The sequence below is a fragment of the Xenopus laevis genome, chromosome 1L (assembly GCF_017654675.1).
Source record: "Xenopus laevis strain J_2021 chromosome 1L, Xenopus_laevis_v10.1, whole genome shotgun sequence".
NCBI classification, from domain to species: domain Eukaryota; kingdom Metazoa; phylum Chordata; class Amphibia; order Anura; family Pipidae; genus Xenopus; species Xenopus laevis.
The window spans coordinates 145451342-145469115 of NC_054371.1; the positions used below are offsets into that span (position 1 = coordinate 145451342).

Sequence of the window (17774 nt, forward strand, 5' to 3'; positions counted from 1 at the left end):
TAGAGGAAAAAAGGAAATCATTTTTAAATATCTGAATTATTTCGAGTCTATGGGAGATGGTCTTTCCGTAATTCCTGTATATGAAGTAGTGTACTATGAAAAACAGTGTCTCATACTTTGCACTCGGTAGTGTTATTCCTGATTGATTTATCTTATTTTTTATGAAATCTACTTGATCAGTTAAAAAGCATTTGATTCACAATATAGTACATCCTAACAATGCAAATTAATTCATGGTATTGTACATTAATTAATTTCAGCTTATAAATAAATGCAATTCATTGGACATTATATATATATCGGCTACCGGCACTCTTGACAAAGTCCTTATATGTGCCTGGGTGCAGAAACATCAAAAATTCTCCATACATGTCCCTGTGAGTGCAGATCCTTTTGGACATGTATGATATATATATATATATATATATATATATATATATATATATATATATATATAATGTCCATATAGGTGTACACACTCTTACCGGATTAGATGAGAGTGGGTGCGTAGGTCAAAAGATTAATACATCAGAACAAATGGTCCCGCACTCCAAAAGATTTTGTGAAAAAGAAGATTTTACTCAAATCCCAGTGTGCATTCCTATATTCAAACAATTCTATACAACTGGCGAGGAATAGCACCTGGGTCTGATGGATATTCGCATGGGAGTGCTTAAACCTAAGAAATTTGCATATATATATGTAATAGGTATGGTGCCACATCATATATTTTTTCAAAACCAAAAACATATAGCATTTAACAACCTATGCAGACAATTATGTTATAAAACATTTATATATATATATATATATATATATATATATATATATATATATATATATATATATATATATATATATATATATATATATATTTTACAATGTTAGAATCTGACACTTCTTACATGTACATGATGTGGGCAGGAAAATCCTTCAATGCTAAATGTATATCAGTGGTTTGAAGAGTATGTTTTAGCAGGACATATACAGTTCAGTTAGGTAAGATATATATATATATATATAAGAATATATATATAAAATAAGTTGAAACACCTTGAGAAAGAGACTAAGAAATATGTTATCTCCAGAAGGTGTCTTCCATAATAGATTGCATTTTCCAGGTGGATATATAGAGAGGTCAGTCTGTGGATAGTCTCTGTTACACGATGGCTCATTGACTTCTAAAATAACGTGGGTCCCTCATCCCTTTTGTAATGTTGCAACTTGCAGAAATACAAGTCGGTATTGAAAATGACAATACAGCTTTTGAGGGTGATATCTCAAAGTACATCACTGCATATGTTACAGGTGGCTTTCCTGCTGCACAACACATTACCTTTAAGCAAGGCTCTTATATTTTATAATAATAACTGTTACAGCTAGGGGCACATTTACTTAGGGTCGAATATCGAACCCTCGATATTCGACCGTCGAAGTTAAATACTTCGAATATCGAAGTCAAAGGATATAGCGCTATTCATTCGATCGAACGATTCGAAGGATTTTAATCCATCGACGAACGATTTTCCTTCAACCAGAAATTGGCTAGAAAGCCTATGGGGACCTTAGTATATTTAATTCCTCACTTTTAATATTTCTTATAATGAATAATTATTTTAGACATTATTTAAGCTAGTTAGTTAAACCCAATAGGAGTGTTTTGTTTCCAATAAGGATTATATTATATCTTAGTTAGAATCAAGTACAAGGTACTGTTTTATTATTACAGAGAAAATGGAAATCAATTTTAAAATTTTGAATTATTTGATTAAAATGGAGTCTATGGGAGATGGCTGACCTGTAATTCAGAGCTTTCTGGATAATGGATCCTATGCTTGTACTGTATAACAGTGTTGTATCAGAAGAAAATGATTCTGCTGATAGCCCTTTCCCCCAGTGTTCAATCCTTTACCTCGTGTTTTTCTTTCTCTCTGTTACCTCCCTCCATTCTCTCTACTTGTCACTGCAGAGATGGAAAGGCAGTTAAAATGTAATTCTAGTTCTTGCTTGTTTCTATGGAAACAAGATACAGAAATGAATAAACTAGTCATGTGGGGAAGTGTTCTCGATCATTTCCTTGTTCTTCTCTGCCACCCCTAGCATTCAGTCTAATGATGTTCATGTTTCTCTGTAATTAAAATACACTACATTTAAAAATCAAGGTTAAAGCTGCAGGTGTAGTGGAAACAGAAATGTAATGGGATGGTAATGCAGCGAAATTACACTTTTTCTGAATAGTTAGAAAGTGAATGAAATTTAGAAGAGCTATTACCTTGCCCCTTACCTTCCATTTTCTACCACTCTCTCTCTCTTCTTCTCTCTCTTTTTTTTTAAAAAAAATATAAAGCTAAAATGGCTGTTGTGAGTTCTACAATACCTCCACCCGCACAGTGACTGCAGTATTAGCTACTGTACAACAAATGTACAGTTACAGATGATTGACTCAGGGACAGAATAGCATTATATGTTGCAGCGTTTAACAACTGCACACATGCTCTGCTTTTTTTCTAATTTACCAGCACTACTACAAGTCTTCTGTATGCATTGAAGCCTCATATAATCCCAGTACATAATGTCCTCCCCAAAAATGCCTTGCCAAACAACTACAGGTATGGGATCCATTATCCGAAAACCCGTTATCCAGAAAACTCTGACTTACGGAATGGGTCACTCCCATAGACCCCATTTTATCCAAATAATCCAAATTTTTAAAAATTATTTCCTTTTCTTTAATAATAAAACAGTAACTTGCACTTGATCCAAACTAAGATATAATTAATCATTATTGGAAGCAAAACCAGCCTATTGGGGTTATTTAACGTTGATAGGATTTTCTAGTAGACTTAAGGTATGAAGATCCAAATTACGGAAAGATCTGTTATCCAGAAAACCCGAGCATTCTGGATAACAGGTCCCATACCTGTACAGAATTTCTGGTGCTTTTTTTTTTTTATAACTTTATTTTTGTTGTTTTATTATTTTTCACAAATAATAATCAAGACAGAAAACATAGAAAAAAAGTAGTTGGGAAACAGAAGCATGTAAAGTTGTGGAAATAGTTGTCCAAATACAATAAAATTGCACAGTGTTACCCGATTTCACCAGGTGCAGTTTAACTTAACGTTACAGCTTGGAATGGGGTATATGGCGGCTCCATTCATTATTTGTTATGGGTTTAGTAGGTTTGGGCCTATATTGGTGTAGGGTAAATAGAATGGGGCAAAATTAAGTGCAAGTAGGCCCTGATCAGGGAGTGTATATTTTTCCATTTCCTTTTTCTCATAAACTACATAGTTAGAACAGATTCTATGGACATCAAAATTTTGTATCGCTCATGTAGCTGTGTAAGTGTTAGGAAAATGGTACATCCAATTCTTCCATATATTATCATAAGCCGGCATGCTGTTGTTATGTATAGCTGAAATGAATTCCATTCTCCGTATTTCTTCCACTTTATCTTGGACTTCATTCATAGTAGGGGCCATTCTCTGCTTCCACTTTAAACTTATAAGTCTTCTAGCCGCTGTGAGTATGTGGCTCATTAACCTTTGGTCTGCTTTGGTGTTCCCACTGAGAGGTTTACCCAGTACATATACCCAGGGATGAATTGGTATGTTCTGGAAAAGTACTCTGCTCAAAAGTGCTGACGTGCTTTCCCAGTATGGGACGATTATTGGGCAGTACCACATCAAGTGGGCTAATGTGCCTCGTTCTTTGCAGCCTCTCCAACATCTGTTGTGTTTGGGTATATGGCATGGAGTTTATCTGGGGTGTAGTACCAGTTAAGTAGGATTTTATGCACGTTTTCTCTATATCGAACACATGTAGATGATTTTTATTGGTGTTCTCCCATATTCCCTCCCATTCTTCATAATTTAGTAAGTTAGTTGATAGGCTCTCTTCCCAGTAACGCATATAAGGGTGTTTCGGGAAGGGTTCTGTAGGCCAGTATATGGTATATGTTAGTGATCAATTTTCTTTGTGTGGGCCCATCTTTGGCAATTTTTTCAAAAGGTTGAAGTGATAAGTTAGTTTGTCTTTTAGTTACATTTCTGGTGCTTTAACAGTAGCTGTCAGATCTATATATTCTAAACATATTGGGGGTTATTTATCAAAGTCTGAAATATTTTCTGAAAAAAAGTCTGACCAAATCTGCACAGGTATTTTGGGCTTATTTATTAATACACTTTCCCGAAAAGTTTGCGGGGAAAAAAATCCAAAAAAACGCGAAAAATCCAATTTTCACGATTTTTTCGGATCTTTCATCCGATTTTCATGAATTTGTCGAATTTTTCACCCGACAACTCAGAATTTTGCCTGAAAAGTCAGAAAGCTTCGGGATTTGGCCAATACCCCAGCGCACATCAAAAAATCATTGGGACTTCTCCCATTGACTTATATGCAACCTCAACAGGTCTGAGATGGCGGATTTTCAGATTTGGACTTTTCCATCCTCTGGGTTTAATAAATTCCGAAAAATTTGTGATTTTTTTTAAAGTTTGATTTAAAAAAAAAATAAATAAAAATAACCCCCATAGTGTTGTATATTAAGATGTGAACAGATAGAAGGATTTTGGGGGAATATACGTCTGCATAGTTGTTACTTGCTCTACAGTTTATATGTTATGAATTTAAGGTAGTGATGCAGAGAAGCAACATGGCTTTAAGAAAAATACAAAGTTTTCCCCCTATGAATGAATGCGTACTTGGATAAACATGTTATTTGTGATTGCTTGGCCCCTATTTTTAAACTAAGGACAAGCAGGAGAAGAGGGGAAGGGAAATAAGCTCCTTGGGCACCAGTACTACTTGGCATGGCCCTGCTTAAAACTACTCATTACTGCACTTTGCTACATTTCCAATTCTAGTCAATGGGAGCAACTGAAGCAATATGTTTTTTTTATTTTTATACAAAAACTTGAAGTGCCCTGGAGAATTTGCACGATTGCTGTTCAGCAATGGTAGGAATTGTAGCACATTGAATCCCGTGTATTAATAAGGATGCATACCATTCAGTGTTTCATTTTGTGGTTGCACATTGATCTTAGATTACACATGAGACCTAAAGACAGGAATTTCCACAGCCGGAATGTGTGAACAAAGCATGGGCCCTGGTGGTTTTATCATTCAAATTGATCCTAACCTCACACAACCTTACCTAATCTTGTTGTTTCTGGTGTTGTATTTCTATATAAACATATGTTAAAGTGAATAAAAATATTCTATAATTCCTGTTAGTAATTATATTAGTATATGTGTGGGGTCTAGAAACAGGAGTTTTCTGTTTTTATTAGATAGATAGATACTGTCTGAGTCTACTAAAACATTTAAAATGCCTATAGAATTCTTTAGGCATCAGAATAAACATATTTCAGCAAAGTTTTCATAAAGTATAAAGGTACAGGTATGGGACCTCCATACATTTAGGGGCAAATTTACTTAAGGTCGAATATCGAGGGTTAATTAACCCTCGATATTCGACTGTCGAAGTTAAATCCTTCGACTTCGAATATCGAAGTCGAAGGATTTAGCGATATTTGTTCGATCGAACGATCAAACGAAAAATCGTTTGATCGAGCGATTAAATCCTTCGAATCATTCGATTCGAAGGATTTTAATCCATCGATCGAACGATTTTTGTTCGACCAAAAAAAGATTGCTAAGCCTATGGGGACCTTCCTAACATTGACTTCGGTAGCTTTTAGATGGCAAACTAGGGGGTCGAAGTTTTTTCTTAAAGAGACAGTACTTCGACTATCGAATGGTCGAATAGTCGAACGATTTTTAGTTTGAATTGTTCGATTCGAAGTGTAGTCGAAGTAGCCCATTCGATGGTCGAAGTAGCCAAAAAAACATTCGAACATTTTTTCTTCTATTCTTTCACTCGAACTAAGTAAATGGGCCCCTAAGTCTACTAAAAAATTATTTAAACATTAAATAAATCCAATAAGCTTGTTTTGCCTTCAACAAGGATTAAATATATATTGGTTTGGATCAAGTACAAGCTACTGTTTTATTATTACAGAGAAAAATAAGGAAATCATTTAAAAATGTGAAATATTTATTTATAATGGAGTCTATGGGAGACGGCCATCCCGTAATTTGGAGCTTTCTATATAATGGGTTTCCAAATGACGAATACTATACCTGCACTCTCTAATAATTATAATACAATAATAGTGATGTCTAGGGGTGCCATTTAGTAGCTGGGCTTGTGATGTGTTCAATGATTGGCTGTGTCATTCAAGGAGTCCTGTTGTGTCCTAATTTGGAAAACCAGTTTTGACATGGAAAGCCCTTACGAAAACCAGATGGCTATCCTAGTGGTCATCACAAGTAACATGGCCATAATTTTGGTCCTTTTTCCCCACTTTCTGATATGTTGCTTTTGTTAAATGTTAAATAAAAAACTCATTTATTTTTGTGTGTCTTCTGCAGGGTTGCCTATAGCAAATGTGAGTACGATAAATATCACAGTTCTTGAAGGTAATGAGACAACCCTGTACTGTGATGCCAACGGACTCCCAGACCCAAATGTCTCCTGGGATATCTCACAGATCATTTCAAAAAAACGGGTAAGCATCCACACTATGTATGGTCTACTTTGACATATAATATATTATTATACAGAATAAAATATTTTTCTCATGTTAACTACAGATGGAAATGGCAAAGCGTCCAGTCTTGCTTACCCTGAAAAATGTAACATCGCTGGATAACAAAAGAATCATTGTATGTGTTGCAGAAAACAGCGTTGGTGAAGATCATATCTCTGTGGAACTCAATGTACACTGTAAGTGTGATTCAAATGTAAATAGATGTAATGTAAAGAAAATAGCTGACCAAATGCTGCCAATTGTTTAATACAGAGCTTCATATTTTGCATTGGGAGCCAATCTAAATAAAGATAAAGAACACGTTAACACGTGAATTATCTGAATAAAAAAAGTAAGAACGGAAAATTACGATGAACAATTGGAAAAAAATACGTATACCTCTAAAATTAGATTCCTAATTGATTTAAAAGGTCCAAAAGGATCAGCACAGCTCCCACTGCCCTCTAAAGGAACTTGACAATTTTTACTTGGCGCACTTTTGTAATAGAGGTTTTGTGGTTTCTACACTCCAATTTTAGAGCTTTTAAAAAAATAGGAAAACCACAAATATTTAGAGTTCCATGGAAAAAATTGAAATTTGATTGTTAGTAAATGGGCCCCTTGATGTAAACTCTTACAGCAAGTAAGGGTAAGCATGGGAAGTGCATGTGGATTTCCATTGGCTACTCACATGTAATGAAAGCTGCATTGTGGGATCTGTTTTTTTTTATTCAAGACCTTGTCCTTCCTTAGCAAATTAACCCTATGGATTATTTTATAGTTTATCAAATTAAAACATGAGAGCGAGATTCAATTTGTAGAAAAAAAAATGTTTTTCTCCCCCCATAGACCTCACCAGTTAAGGTGCTATTTACTAAACTCCAAATTTATCTGGTTGGGCTTTTTGGGGAAAGCTCAAATTTTTAGTTTTTTTTTTTTTTTTGAAACTTAAATTTTTCAAGATTTATTATAACCCTTCAAAAAGCAGAAAATCCGTCCATCTCAGACCTGCCAAGGTTGTGTTAGAATCAGTGGCTGAGGTTTCTATCCTAATTGTAAGTTATCGTGGTCTGTGCTGGGTTTAGCCCGAAAATCCGATCATTTCGGTCTTTTCAGGCAAAAACCCCAAAAGATCATACTATTCGGGGGAAAAGCCCAAATTATCGTATGATAAGATTTTTCTTAATTTTTTTCCCTGAACTAATCAATTTGAGCTTTTTAAAAAATAAAAAAGGTCAAATTGGGTATGGGAATTTGGTCTTGGTCTTTTTATTAAAATAATGAGATAAATTCAGATTTTATTAAATAACCCTCCCCAAGAGTTTAGTTTTTCTCATTGAATTGCATCTGGGAAAATCTGGAATTGTATTAAGAGATAAGCTTTTCTCATCAAATTAAATCAGGTCCTATTTACATTGATAATACTAAAAGATAGAAAGATATTTTTTATCCTTTATTTTAATTCATAATGTTATAGGTGATGTTACAATTACACAATGGGGACCCTGTCTAACACTGACCTTTCTCTGCTGTGGGTAATAATCTCTGTTCCAGACCATATGTTGCATCCCTAGCATCCCACATCTCCCATCCTGGAGGGCTTTGGTCATGGAGGAGCACCATATTGGTGTATATAAATACACAAATAAGTTTGCTGAAATATCTGCCTAATATTAAATTCACAAACATTTTATTTAACAAGTGGGGGTGTTACCCAAACCTTACAGATGAGGTAATTCAAATGTTTTTATAGAATCCTGCATCAGGGGGAGCCAGCTTCATCAAGCAAGACTCAATTTTAAGTTCAATTCCCTTAGCTTAAGTATGGTTACATTTCCCAGTACTCTCAGGAATATTCTATTATTCTAATTATATACTGTTATTTTTAAATGAACTGTTGTAATTAACACAGATTTCCATCTAAATTGCCAAATTCCTTAAGGAGCTGGGATTTGTCTTTCATTATTTCTCCTGGTTTTAAAGGGGAATGTGTTAAATAAGGAAGTCTTATCTTCTTATTTTCCCCTAATTTTCTCTTTTACAAGGATATCATTTACAGAATATTCAAGGATCTTGTGTATTATTTTATATATATACACTATATATATATATATATATATATATATATATATATATATATATATATATATATATATATATATATATATATATACACTGTATAATGTATTTACTGTTATTCCAGTTCCCCCAGTGATCACTTTTATTGACCTGCCAACGCTGGACCATCATTGGTGCATACCTTTCAGTGTGAGGGGCAATCCAAAGCCTACATTGCAGTGGTTCCATGAAGGGAATATTCTTAGTGAGACAGATTTCATTTGGAGCAAGATTCATGAAACAAGTAATTATACAAGCGAGCACCATGGCTGTTTGCAACTGGACAGCCCAACACATTTGAACAATGGATTTTATACATTAAGGGCTGAGAACATATATGGAAGGGATGAAAGATCCATAAGTGCTCTTTTTATGAAAGGTCCAGATGACGGTAAGTGTCACTTTAACTATCATGCAAAACCTGGTTAATTAAGCATTTTTCTTTTGATAATGGGGCTGTGAGCTAACACCAAGGCTAACTGAAGTATAATGGTAATTAATATTTGGATTAATCCATATTTCCTGGTCCTTAATTTTATCAGTCAACTGAACACCATTCCATATGGCATGTAGCTTAAATAAATCAAAACAAATGTAATTAGGAGTCCTACTTTTTTTCTGGCATTTTTCCAGCACTTGAATATTTTCACTGGATTTTCATAATTTATTAATGCATCTTGAAAAGTCTACAATTTGTTAAAATTAGAAATTTTAATGATTTTTCTGATTTATCAAATGATGTCCTTTCCTCTCACACTGTTGTTTTTTGTGTCAAAAAGAGTTTACAATGTTAAAGCAGTCAAAAACCATCAATGAATATTGTGTTAATTTTAAAGGATTTAAATTTATTAAATACTTTAAAGGAGCAGTAAAAAAATTAAAGTGTTTTAAAGTAATGAAAATATCATGTACTGTTGCCCTGCACTGGTAAAACTAATCTGTTTGATTCACAAACACTACTATAGTTCATATAAACAAGCTACTCTGTAGCAATGGCAGAAATTGAAAAACGCTATATGGCGCAGCGTAAATAACAGATAACACCATTATGTTCTACAGACCTTATCTGCTGTGTAACCTGAGCCTTTTCTTCTTTGAAAGGCTGTCCCCATTGCTAGACAGCAGCTTATTTATATAAACAATAGTAGTGTTTCTGAAGCAAACACCGCAGTTTTACCAGTGCAAGGCAACACTGCATTCTATTTTTATTACTTTAAGACACTTTCATTTTATGATGTTACTGTTCCTTTAAGTACATTTTTCCGCTTTATTTCTATTGCTAAATAATGCTGCCAAAGATTTGCATGCAACTTCAAATTCATACACTGGTTTTCTGGTATAATTTTGGTCAAGTTGTATGACAGTATCTCCAAATGTTCAGATGTATTGCAAAAGGAAATATTTTTGCATAATATCCAGCGATAGACTAGAAAAGAATCTAGACTCTTTTAATTGTCCCTTGGCAATAAGCCAAACAGATGTGGCTTTTGGCCTTGCAAGCTGAGTTTTAGTGATTTATGAGCAAATGAAATGCAGATTACAGTACATGTATTACAGTAAAATAAAATTATGCCACCAGCAGCTTAAAACATTTTATCGTGTAATGGTATGTGTAAATAATCATGACAGTTGGTGGGTTACGGTAATAAAGCCATCAAGTAATTAAACTAATCACATTTGCATTACGGTAGCATTGCTCCGGTAGCACAAGGTCAGTGAGGTGACCCAGGTCACATAAATGCTTTAAAAACAATATTAGGTACACATTAGGGAGGAGAATATATAGAACTGTAGGCATTATTAGAAATGGTACCCCTCCAAAATAGCTCTGCTAAGTGCAGTCTTAGCAGTCAAATATATTGTGTGATGCAGATCCAACTCAGTTGGAAATTTCCCACCAAAATTAAGACTCAATTTCCATATTCCTGGCTGTATGCACAAAACTGAACTTTTGTGTAATTTTTTTAAAAAGGAGGGTATGGGGACTGTATAAGCAGTATATTATCATATTTATTTACTTAATGTTGTTAAAATTGTCTATAAAACGTTGCTTTGTAAGAGCTAACTTTAGTGTTTATTATAGCTAGGTTCTGGGTTTTTTGTGGCTTTTTAGGGTAAGGTCACACAGGGGCGTTTTTACTTTGTGTTTCTAAAAACACACGATCGAGCGTAAATATGCCAATGAAACCACGCGCGCATGATAATATGCTTTTTTCAGCCTGTTGTTTTCTTTTCTCAACATGCATTTCTGTTTTTTCTCATTCCCCACAATTTCACTTGATAGAATTTTAATAAACTTTTGTGAAAAAAAGCCAAGCAGAAAAGTAATTTACATGCAAAATGTAGCTGGACTGATCGTCCATATGCAACATAATTACACTACCAGCATACTACGTAACAAATACGTAAATGCACAATCTATCTTACGAGAATTTGGACGCCATATTGAAAATATGCTGCGTATTTCAGCAAAGTGTATTTCGAAACCTGTGGATCTAATGGAGTTCAACAATATGGTGTTTCCTATGGCTTATTGGCTTTCTGCTAAAAAAACGCAAGTACAAGCGTGGTGGATGCTGGCTTGCAACGCACAGTGGGAATTGCTATAGTGCGTATTCCATTATTTTTAGGGCTTTATTTTGTGTATATTTATGCCCGAAATATGCTTTTTTAAAAATGCAACGTAAAAGCGCCCCCATGTGAATTATTGAATTAATTTACACTTACATTTTTCTTTTTTGTTAAATGGTGCACACTTTTTGTAACTTAAGAGCAACAGCATAAGTTACATTTTGGTTAATGTTTTATATTTCCTAAGGAGTTCTCGGTAGTTGAATTAATGGAATTTTTTGGAACAGGTAAGCCAATTTACCAAATAAAAAAAGTGAATTTATTCATATAATAGGTTACAGGCCACTAGAAAAGTAAACCATTGGAGAAGCTGCAGTTAGAACTGCATTAATATTGTGCAACCCACCCTAGTAATGTCCCCTTTGCCATTTGATCATCAGTGAGCCCTATTGCAGCAGCTTCTGCCTGTAAGCTTTGTGTCTCAGTGGTATGCCAGTTTATTTTAAAGAGTAAAGTTAGTATACCTGTTACCATACTTATTTATTATTTATTTTCTATAATATAAGTAACAATCTCGTCCATGAGGCAAACAGATCTGAAGATACAAATGTATTTTCAATTTCCCAAATCTTGTAGTTACTTGTTATGCTTTGTTTCTTACACTGAGTTCCTAAAATTAGCCATCGTTTACAGGAGTGACAAAAGGCATGCAAGTAATCGCACGTGGTTTAGTACTTAGTTTAGATACTGTTGTTTTTAAAAGCCTGGATTACACGTGTTATTGCACTTATGGCTATTACTCATAGTTTGCACTTTTGCCATTGCATAATTTTCTCCTTATAGTAATATCTGACACAAAATGTCATGTACACTGAAAGTATATGATATACCTGTATTGGTCTTGTTTCTTTGCAAAAAAATTTTGAAACTGAAAACTCTTACTTTTAGTGGCAGATTTATCATGGGAGTTTTTTTAACTATTCCCTTGTCCCTATTCAAAATTTGAATTTTCACTTCAACCCTTGATAAATCTGTTCCTTAATTATTAATTTTTAATAAATTAAAGAAGGATTTTTTTTTCACTCCAGAAAGTTCTTTTGGAAGAAAAAAACTATAAAAGTATATATAAACTGAATTTCTACAGGTATTATTTTAGTGATATACAACTAGGGACAGATTTATCAAGGGTCAAATTAAAAATTCGAATTTCGAATTCCAATTTTGAAATTCAAATTTTTACAGACTCATATAACATTTCTTAAGGCCAGATAGGGCATATTTGGAGGAACACTCCAGCACGTATAAAGCTAAAATGGCCTTAGGGGTCAAGGATTGTCGTTAGTTGGTTGGCTAAAAGCATATGAAGAGGGGCCTTTCACTACCTGCTGTTCCTATCTCTTGGGTGGTTGATCTCAATGTACAATGCAAAGGTGACGGCAACAAGTATGGCCCCTTTTATGGCATCTGTCCATTTGGCCCTCAGCTGGTGGATTCTGTGTGGGTCGGGCCTATGTATGGCCACCTTTAGAAAAGAAAATGAACTTGCAAATGAATTTAATGCTTGTTCAGTGGGTTGTTATACATTTATAATAATAATATATAATAATTTATATAAATGTACAGTATATAATAATTAAACTAGTACAGCAAAAAAATAAAAGGGGTGGGCCACAAAATATAATTATATTATAATGAAATAAAATAGGATATATAATACTACACATTCATAAAGTTCGTATAAGTTATATGACAGTTCTTGGACTTCAATGGTATGTAGTCAAAACAGCACAAAACAACAGAGCAGATAATAGCTTCCGGCCAGAGTGATACTGTGTTTTTACTAGCAATTATATTTAGTGTGTTTTGGAAAAGTGTTTATAATTAAATTTGCTTTCCTAATGGAAAATGTAATATTTTGGTTTACAACCTCTTTGATCTCATTTGATTATGGATAACCATTAAACCAGCAATTTTAAAGTTCAAGAAGTTAGAAAGATACTGTAGCTAATATAGTGAATAAAGTACCCCCTCTTGTAAAATATAAGGATATTATAAGTTACTGAGGAGTTTCATGACCATATAAAAGCACGAGGCCGAAGGAAACTCCGAAGCAACTAGGGGGTACTTTATTTATTATAATACACAAATTTCAGTGAGTCATGTGACAGAAATGACATCAGAACTCACTTTTATAACTGATGACATCAGAACTCACCGTTTATAAGGATATAATACACAAAAGCCATGAATATCTTGTAAATTATATCCTTATAAACGGTGAGTCTGATGTCATCAGTGATAAATGGTGAGCTCTGATGTCATTTCCGATGTCTTTTGCCTCGTGTTTTTATATGGTCATGAAACTCCTCGGTAACTTATAATATCCTTATGTTTTACAAGAGGGTGTACTTTATTCACTATATAATTTACAAGATATGCATAGATTTTGTGTATTATAATGTTATATAATGTTAAATAAGATTGTGTAAAAACCTATATTATTGTTTATATATCCCAGTATAATGCACTTTTGTTAATAATAATTATATGTTGCTCTAAATCAATCTTGATTTCCATCAAACGCATCATTCAGCAGCATTATCATATATTTACAGGTTTACGATCTGTTATCCTGAAACCTGTCATCCAGAAAGCTCCAAATTATGGGAGGGTCATATCACATAGACTCAATTTAAAAAAACAATTCACATTTTAAAATCAATATTTCCTTTTTCTCTTTAACAATAAAATGATACCTTGTACTTGGTCCTAATGTATAATTACTCCTCATTGGATGCAAAACAAAGCCATTGTTTTTTGTTTAAATTATTTTAAGTAGACTTAAGCTATGGAGATCCAAATTACAGAAAGATCCCTAAACCTCAGGTCCTGAGCATTCTGGATAAAAGGTCCCATACCTGTATTATTTTGCTTAATTCTTAGACTAGGGGAGCCTAAATACTTCCAACTGCAGAAATTCTTGTTAAAATGGATACAATACAATTGTTCATAAGTTATAGGTCGTAAACCTCACACACACATTACAATACATTGTATTCTGAAAATCTGACCAAACTCGATAGACCCCAAAGATGCCTACATTTCCAAATTGTTCATTGATTTAGTTGAACACAACTCTTTTCTCTCTCAGAAGCCATTGCCTGTTTGGAGGTATAGTCATGGCATGGTTTCGGCAATACTACAAAAGAGTTCATATAAAGCATCTTTTTCGGGGAATGTATTTATTGTATTTTCATTATGATTAATGAAACATTATCTAAAGATGGTACTTATGCAATACAGCATGTGACTGAAAACTTACTTGAAGAAAGTCCTTTGGGTTTTGCATTAAGCATCTCTTGGTGGTTTTCTTTAAAGGGTACAAAAGTTCTTAAATGTAGGTTTGTACATTAATTTAAGACTACAAATTTTGAAAACATAGCTTCTCTTGATACTTTATTATACCACAAATTAGCACATATTAAATTATATAATATTTTAGTGGTTATACTTACATTTATTTTTCTTTTTTGTTTTAATGTTTTAGGTAATCCGATTACTGACCCCGGATTTTATGGTATATCACACATTTTCTATTCTTGTATTGGGTGGGTGACTGGTAAGGGACAGAAGAGGGACACAAAACAAAATCACATTGTTTTGTATTAGTGGTAAACAAATGGCCTTACTTCAGTATCTTGACAACAGCAAGTCTCTAAAGGAGAGGTAGGTCTATAAAACCCCCTGTAACTTAAAGCAGGTAGGAAGAGGATTCTGAAAAACCCCTCTAGTCAACTGAGGTAGTTAAACAACATTAAAATGTTCACCCCTAATCCCCCCTTGTTCTCTCAGCAGCTTCAGAGCAATCCAACTCTTTCACAGCAATTAAACAGTTGAGCATTTTTGTATATTTATGTATTTATTTTTTCCTTTTTGGCAGTCATAGAAAAGTTTTATAACAAAATACATTTTCACTGCTTTAACATTGTCCTCCTTCAGTCATTTTCTGCTGTAACTGTCTGTCATTATTGATAGCCAACCAACAAAAAAGAGTGGAGGAAATAATTCTTGATGAGATCAAAAATTATTCAAAATGTTAGTACTTTTAGGGGGTGTTCAACTGGGAAGAGTACTCTTTGCAATTGTTTTCTGCAACAGAAGTAATTGAGTGATGGTGATATCAAAAACTAGCATAACGGGAGCCTAGAAAGCTCGTTAGATACACCTATAGACTTACTGCTATTTAAAGTGTTTACTTGGTTAAGTAAAGGGTCCTAAATGATGATGGTATCAACTAAAAACTTGCGATATTCAATTTGATCAAACTCCTTGAAACTTGTTTCCACTATTCTCAGGTAGAAGGGGGGGACCCAACTAGGTGGTACAATTAAAGCTTGATAAAAGGTGTGAGGTTTTATTTACCTCTCATTAACTATCCAGGCCATAAAGAAATCTTTACTTATGGATTATTGGATATTTTATTTACTCTCCTCAAGTGTAATACACCTCAACAACCTATTGGACCAATTTAAATGGCCCTTATAATAAAAAATGTGTGATTTTAATGAAGTAAATAGAGAAGTATTAAAACAAGTTAATAAAATATTGAATTTGCTTGTTAGATGTTGGAGCTATAAACAGAGCTACAGTATTATTCAGATGCTTTATATGGCCAATCTTCTTATGTAATTAATATAACGATCAGGGGGTTATGTAATAAAAGGTGTTATGTTTGCCCAGGAGCAGTAACCCATAGCAACCAATCAGCAGGTAGAATTTACTGGTCACCTGTTCAAAAGCAAACATCTTATTGGTCGTTATGGGTTATTGCAACTGGGCAAACGTAGTGCCTTTTATTACATAAGGGGGTTAACCTCCTATTTGTAAGTTTCAATATCCATTCAAAATATTGTAGGAATTTGCATCTGTGTCTACATGAAATGAGTTTAGACTAGAAAGGTATATAGTAAAATGTAATACCACATGAACATAATTTTTTTAATTAAACTATCTTATTTTTGAAGATTATGAAACCACTTCAAATGATATTGGGGGAACTAGTACAGATATTGGAACTGGAGTCACTTCCACAGATGTTTCCAATGGAGGAAATGAGGACAGTATCACTGTAAGTAAAAGTTTTAACCCTGTCTAGCTTATGCACTAATGTGTTACATATTACACTGCAGTAAACTATTGCAGCCAAACATTTGTACTTGTTTTCTGACTATGGTAGACTTATAAAAACGAATGACTTATTGGGCACATGGGCTTAATCCACTATGGCAAATCTGCATCATGTTATTCAATAAACCTGAATTGCCTTTATTCAAAGCTTGTTCATTTTAGAAATCATCTTCTGGCAGCAGAATGTTGTTCATATAGTGGTAGACATAATAAATACTGCATTAAGCTTGTACTCATTTATTATAAAACTAAATTTTTTTAAAACTTGATTGCATAAAAATAAGTTGATGCAGCAAAATCACATTTTACACATCATTTAAAATCTGCCAAATTTCGAAGTCATCTTATATTATATAAGCTTCAACATACTGAAATAGGAAACTTTCTAAATACAATCAATTAAAAATCCCTCTCTCATCATCTGTTTCTCCTCATTCTGTCTTCATTCAGGAGTTGGATGTCAGATATTCATTGACAGCTAGATCCAATATATATTTTTGGATAGAAGATGTATTAGAGCTCACTCTATTAAAATCACCAGACATCATGTCTCTCTACATGCATGATTTGAGCAAAAGAAAAATATTTTGTTAGATTTTGTTTGTACTGGAATTAGTTCTTTATGTTAGCTCTAATTCATCTGCTAGGAAAGGAAGCCCCCCCTATAAGATATATTGGATCATTCATCTGACACAACTGCTACATGAAGACAGAAGAGAAACAGATGCTGAGAGAGGGATACTGAAGATAAACTTTAATTTTTAATTGATTGTATTTAGAACGTTTCTTATTTCAGTATGAGGAAGCTTATATTAAATTTTCGATAGTTCCCCTTTAATTTCTACTAATACAACTCGCATTGACTTCTAAATGACAAATATTTGTATTCAAGGTTTATTATTATTTTGCGACAAAAAAAATTCATGAATTGTGGCAAACATTTGAATTCAAATGTTGAAAAATCGTCCCCAAAGTGTTTCACAAGGTACATGAACTGCACTTAAATGAACTTAAAAGCCCTTGACAGTCAAAAAGATGTGGGTGCTCATATAGATATTTATATGGTATAATTAGAAATATCTGTATATTGCTGTGTAACATGTTGGTGCTATAAACTGTTTCATTAGAAGAATCTTAGCATTTCAACACTCTATCAAAATGTATTAATTGCAACAGGGCAGTTACACAGGGAGGCACATTTATCAAGGGTCGAATTTCGAATCCATGTGACGAAATGAAACGACCCAAAAAAAACTTGAATGTCAGGAAGGCTGCAAACTTCTCCAAATTGATCCCTGGACC

General features: G+C 33.7%; 1 protein-coding gene across 1 annotated transcript in view; it reads left to right on the forward strand.

Moving 5' to 3' along the window:
* ntrk2.L (neurotrophic receptor tyrosine kinase 2 L homeolog) overlaps positions 1–17774 on the forward strand; it is a gene marked incomplete at its 5' end in the record, with an annotated part of 111382 nt that overhangs the window by 26835 nt on the left and 66773 nt on the right. Inside the window, 5 exon segments of the mRNA NM_001086110.1 lie at positions 6439–6575; positions 6661–6793; positions 8800–9105; positions 14833–14862; positions 16310–16413. Of these exon segments, the coding sequence (NP_001079579.1) occupies positions 6439–6575; positions 6661–6793; positions 8800–9105; positions 14833–14862; positions 16310–16413 (710 nt within the window).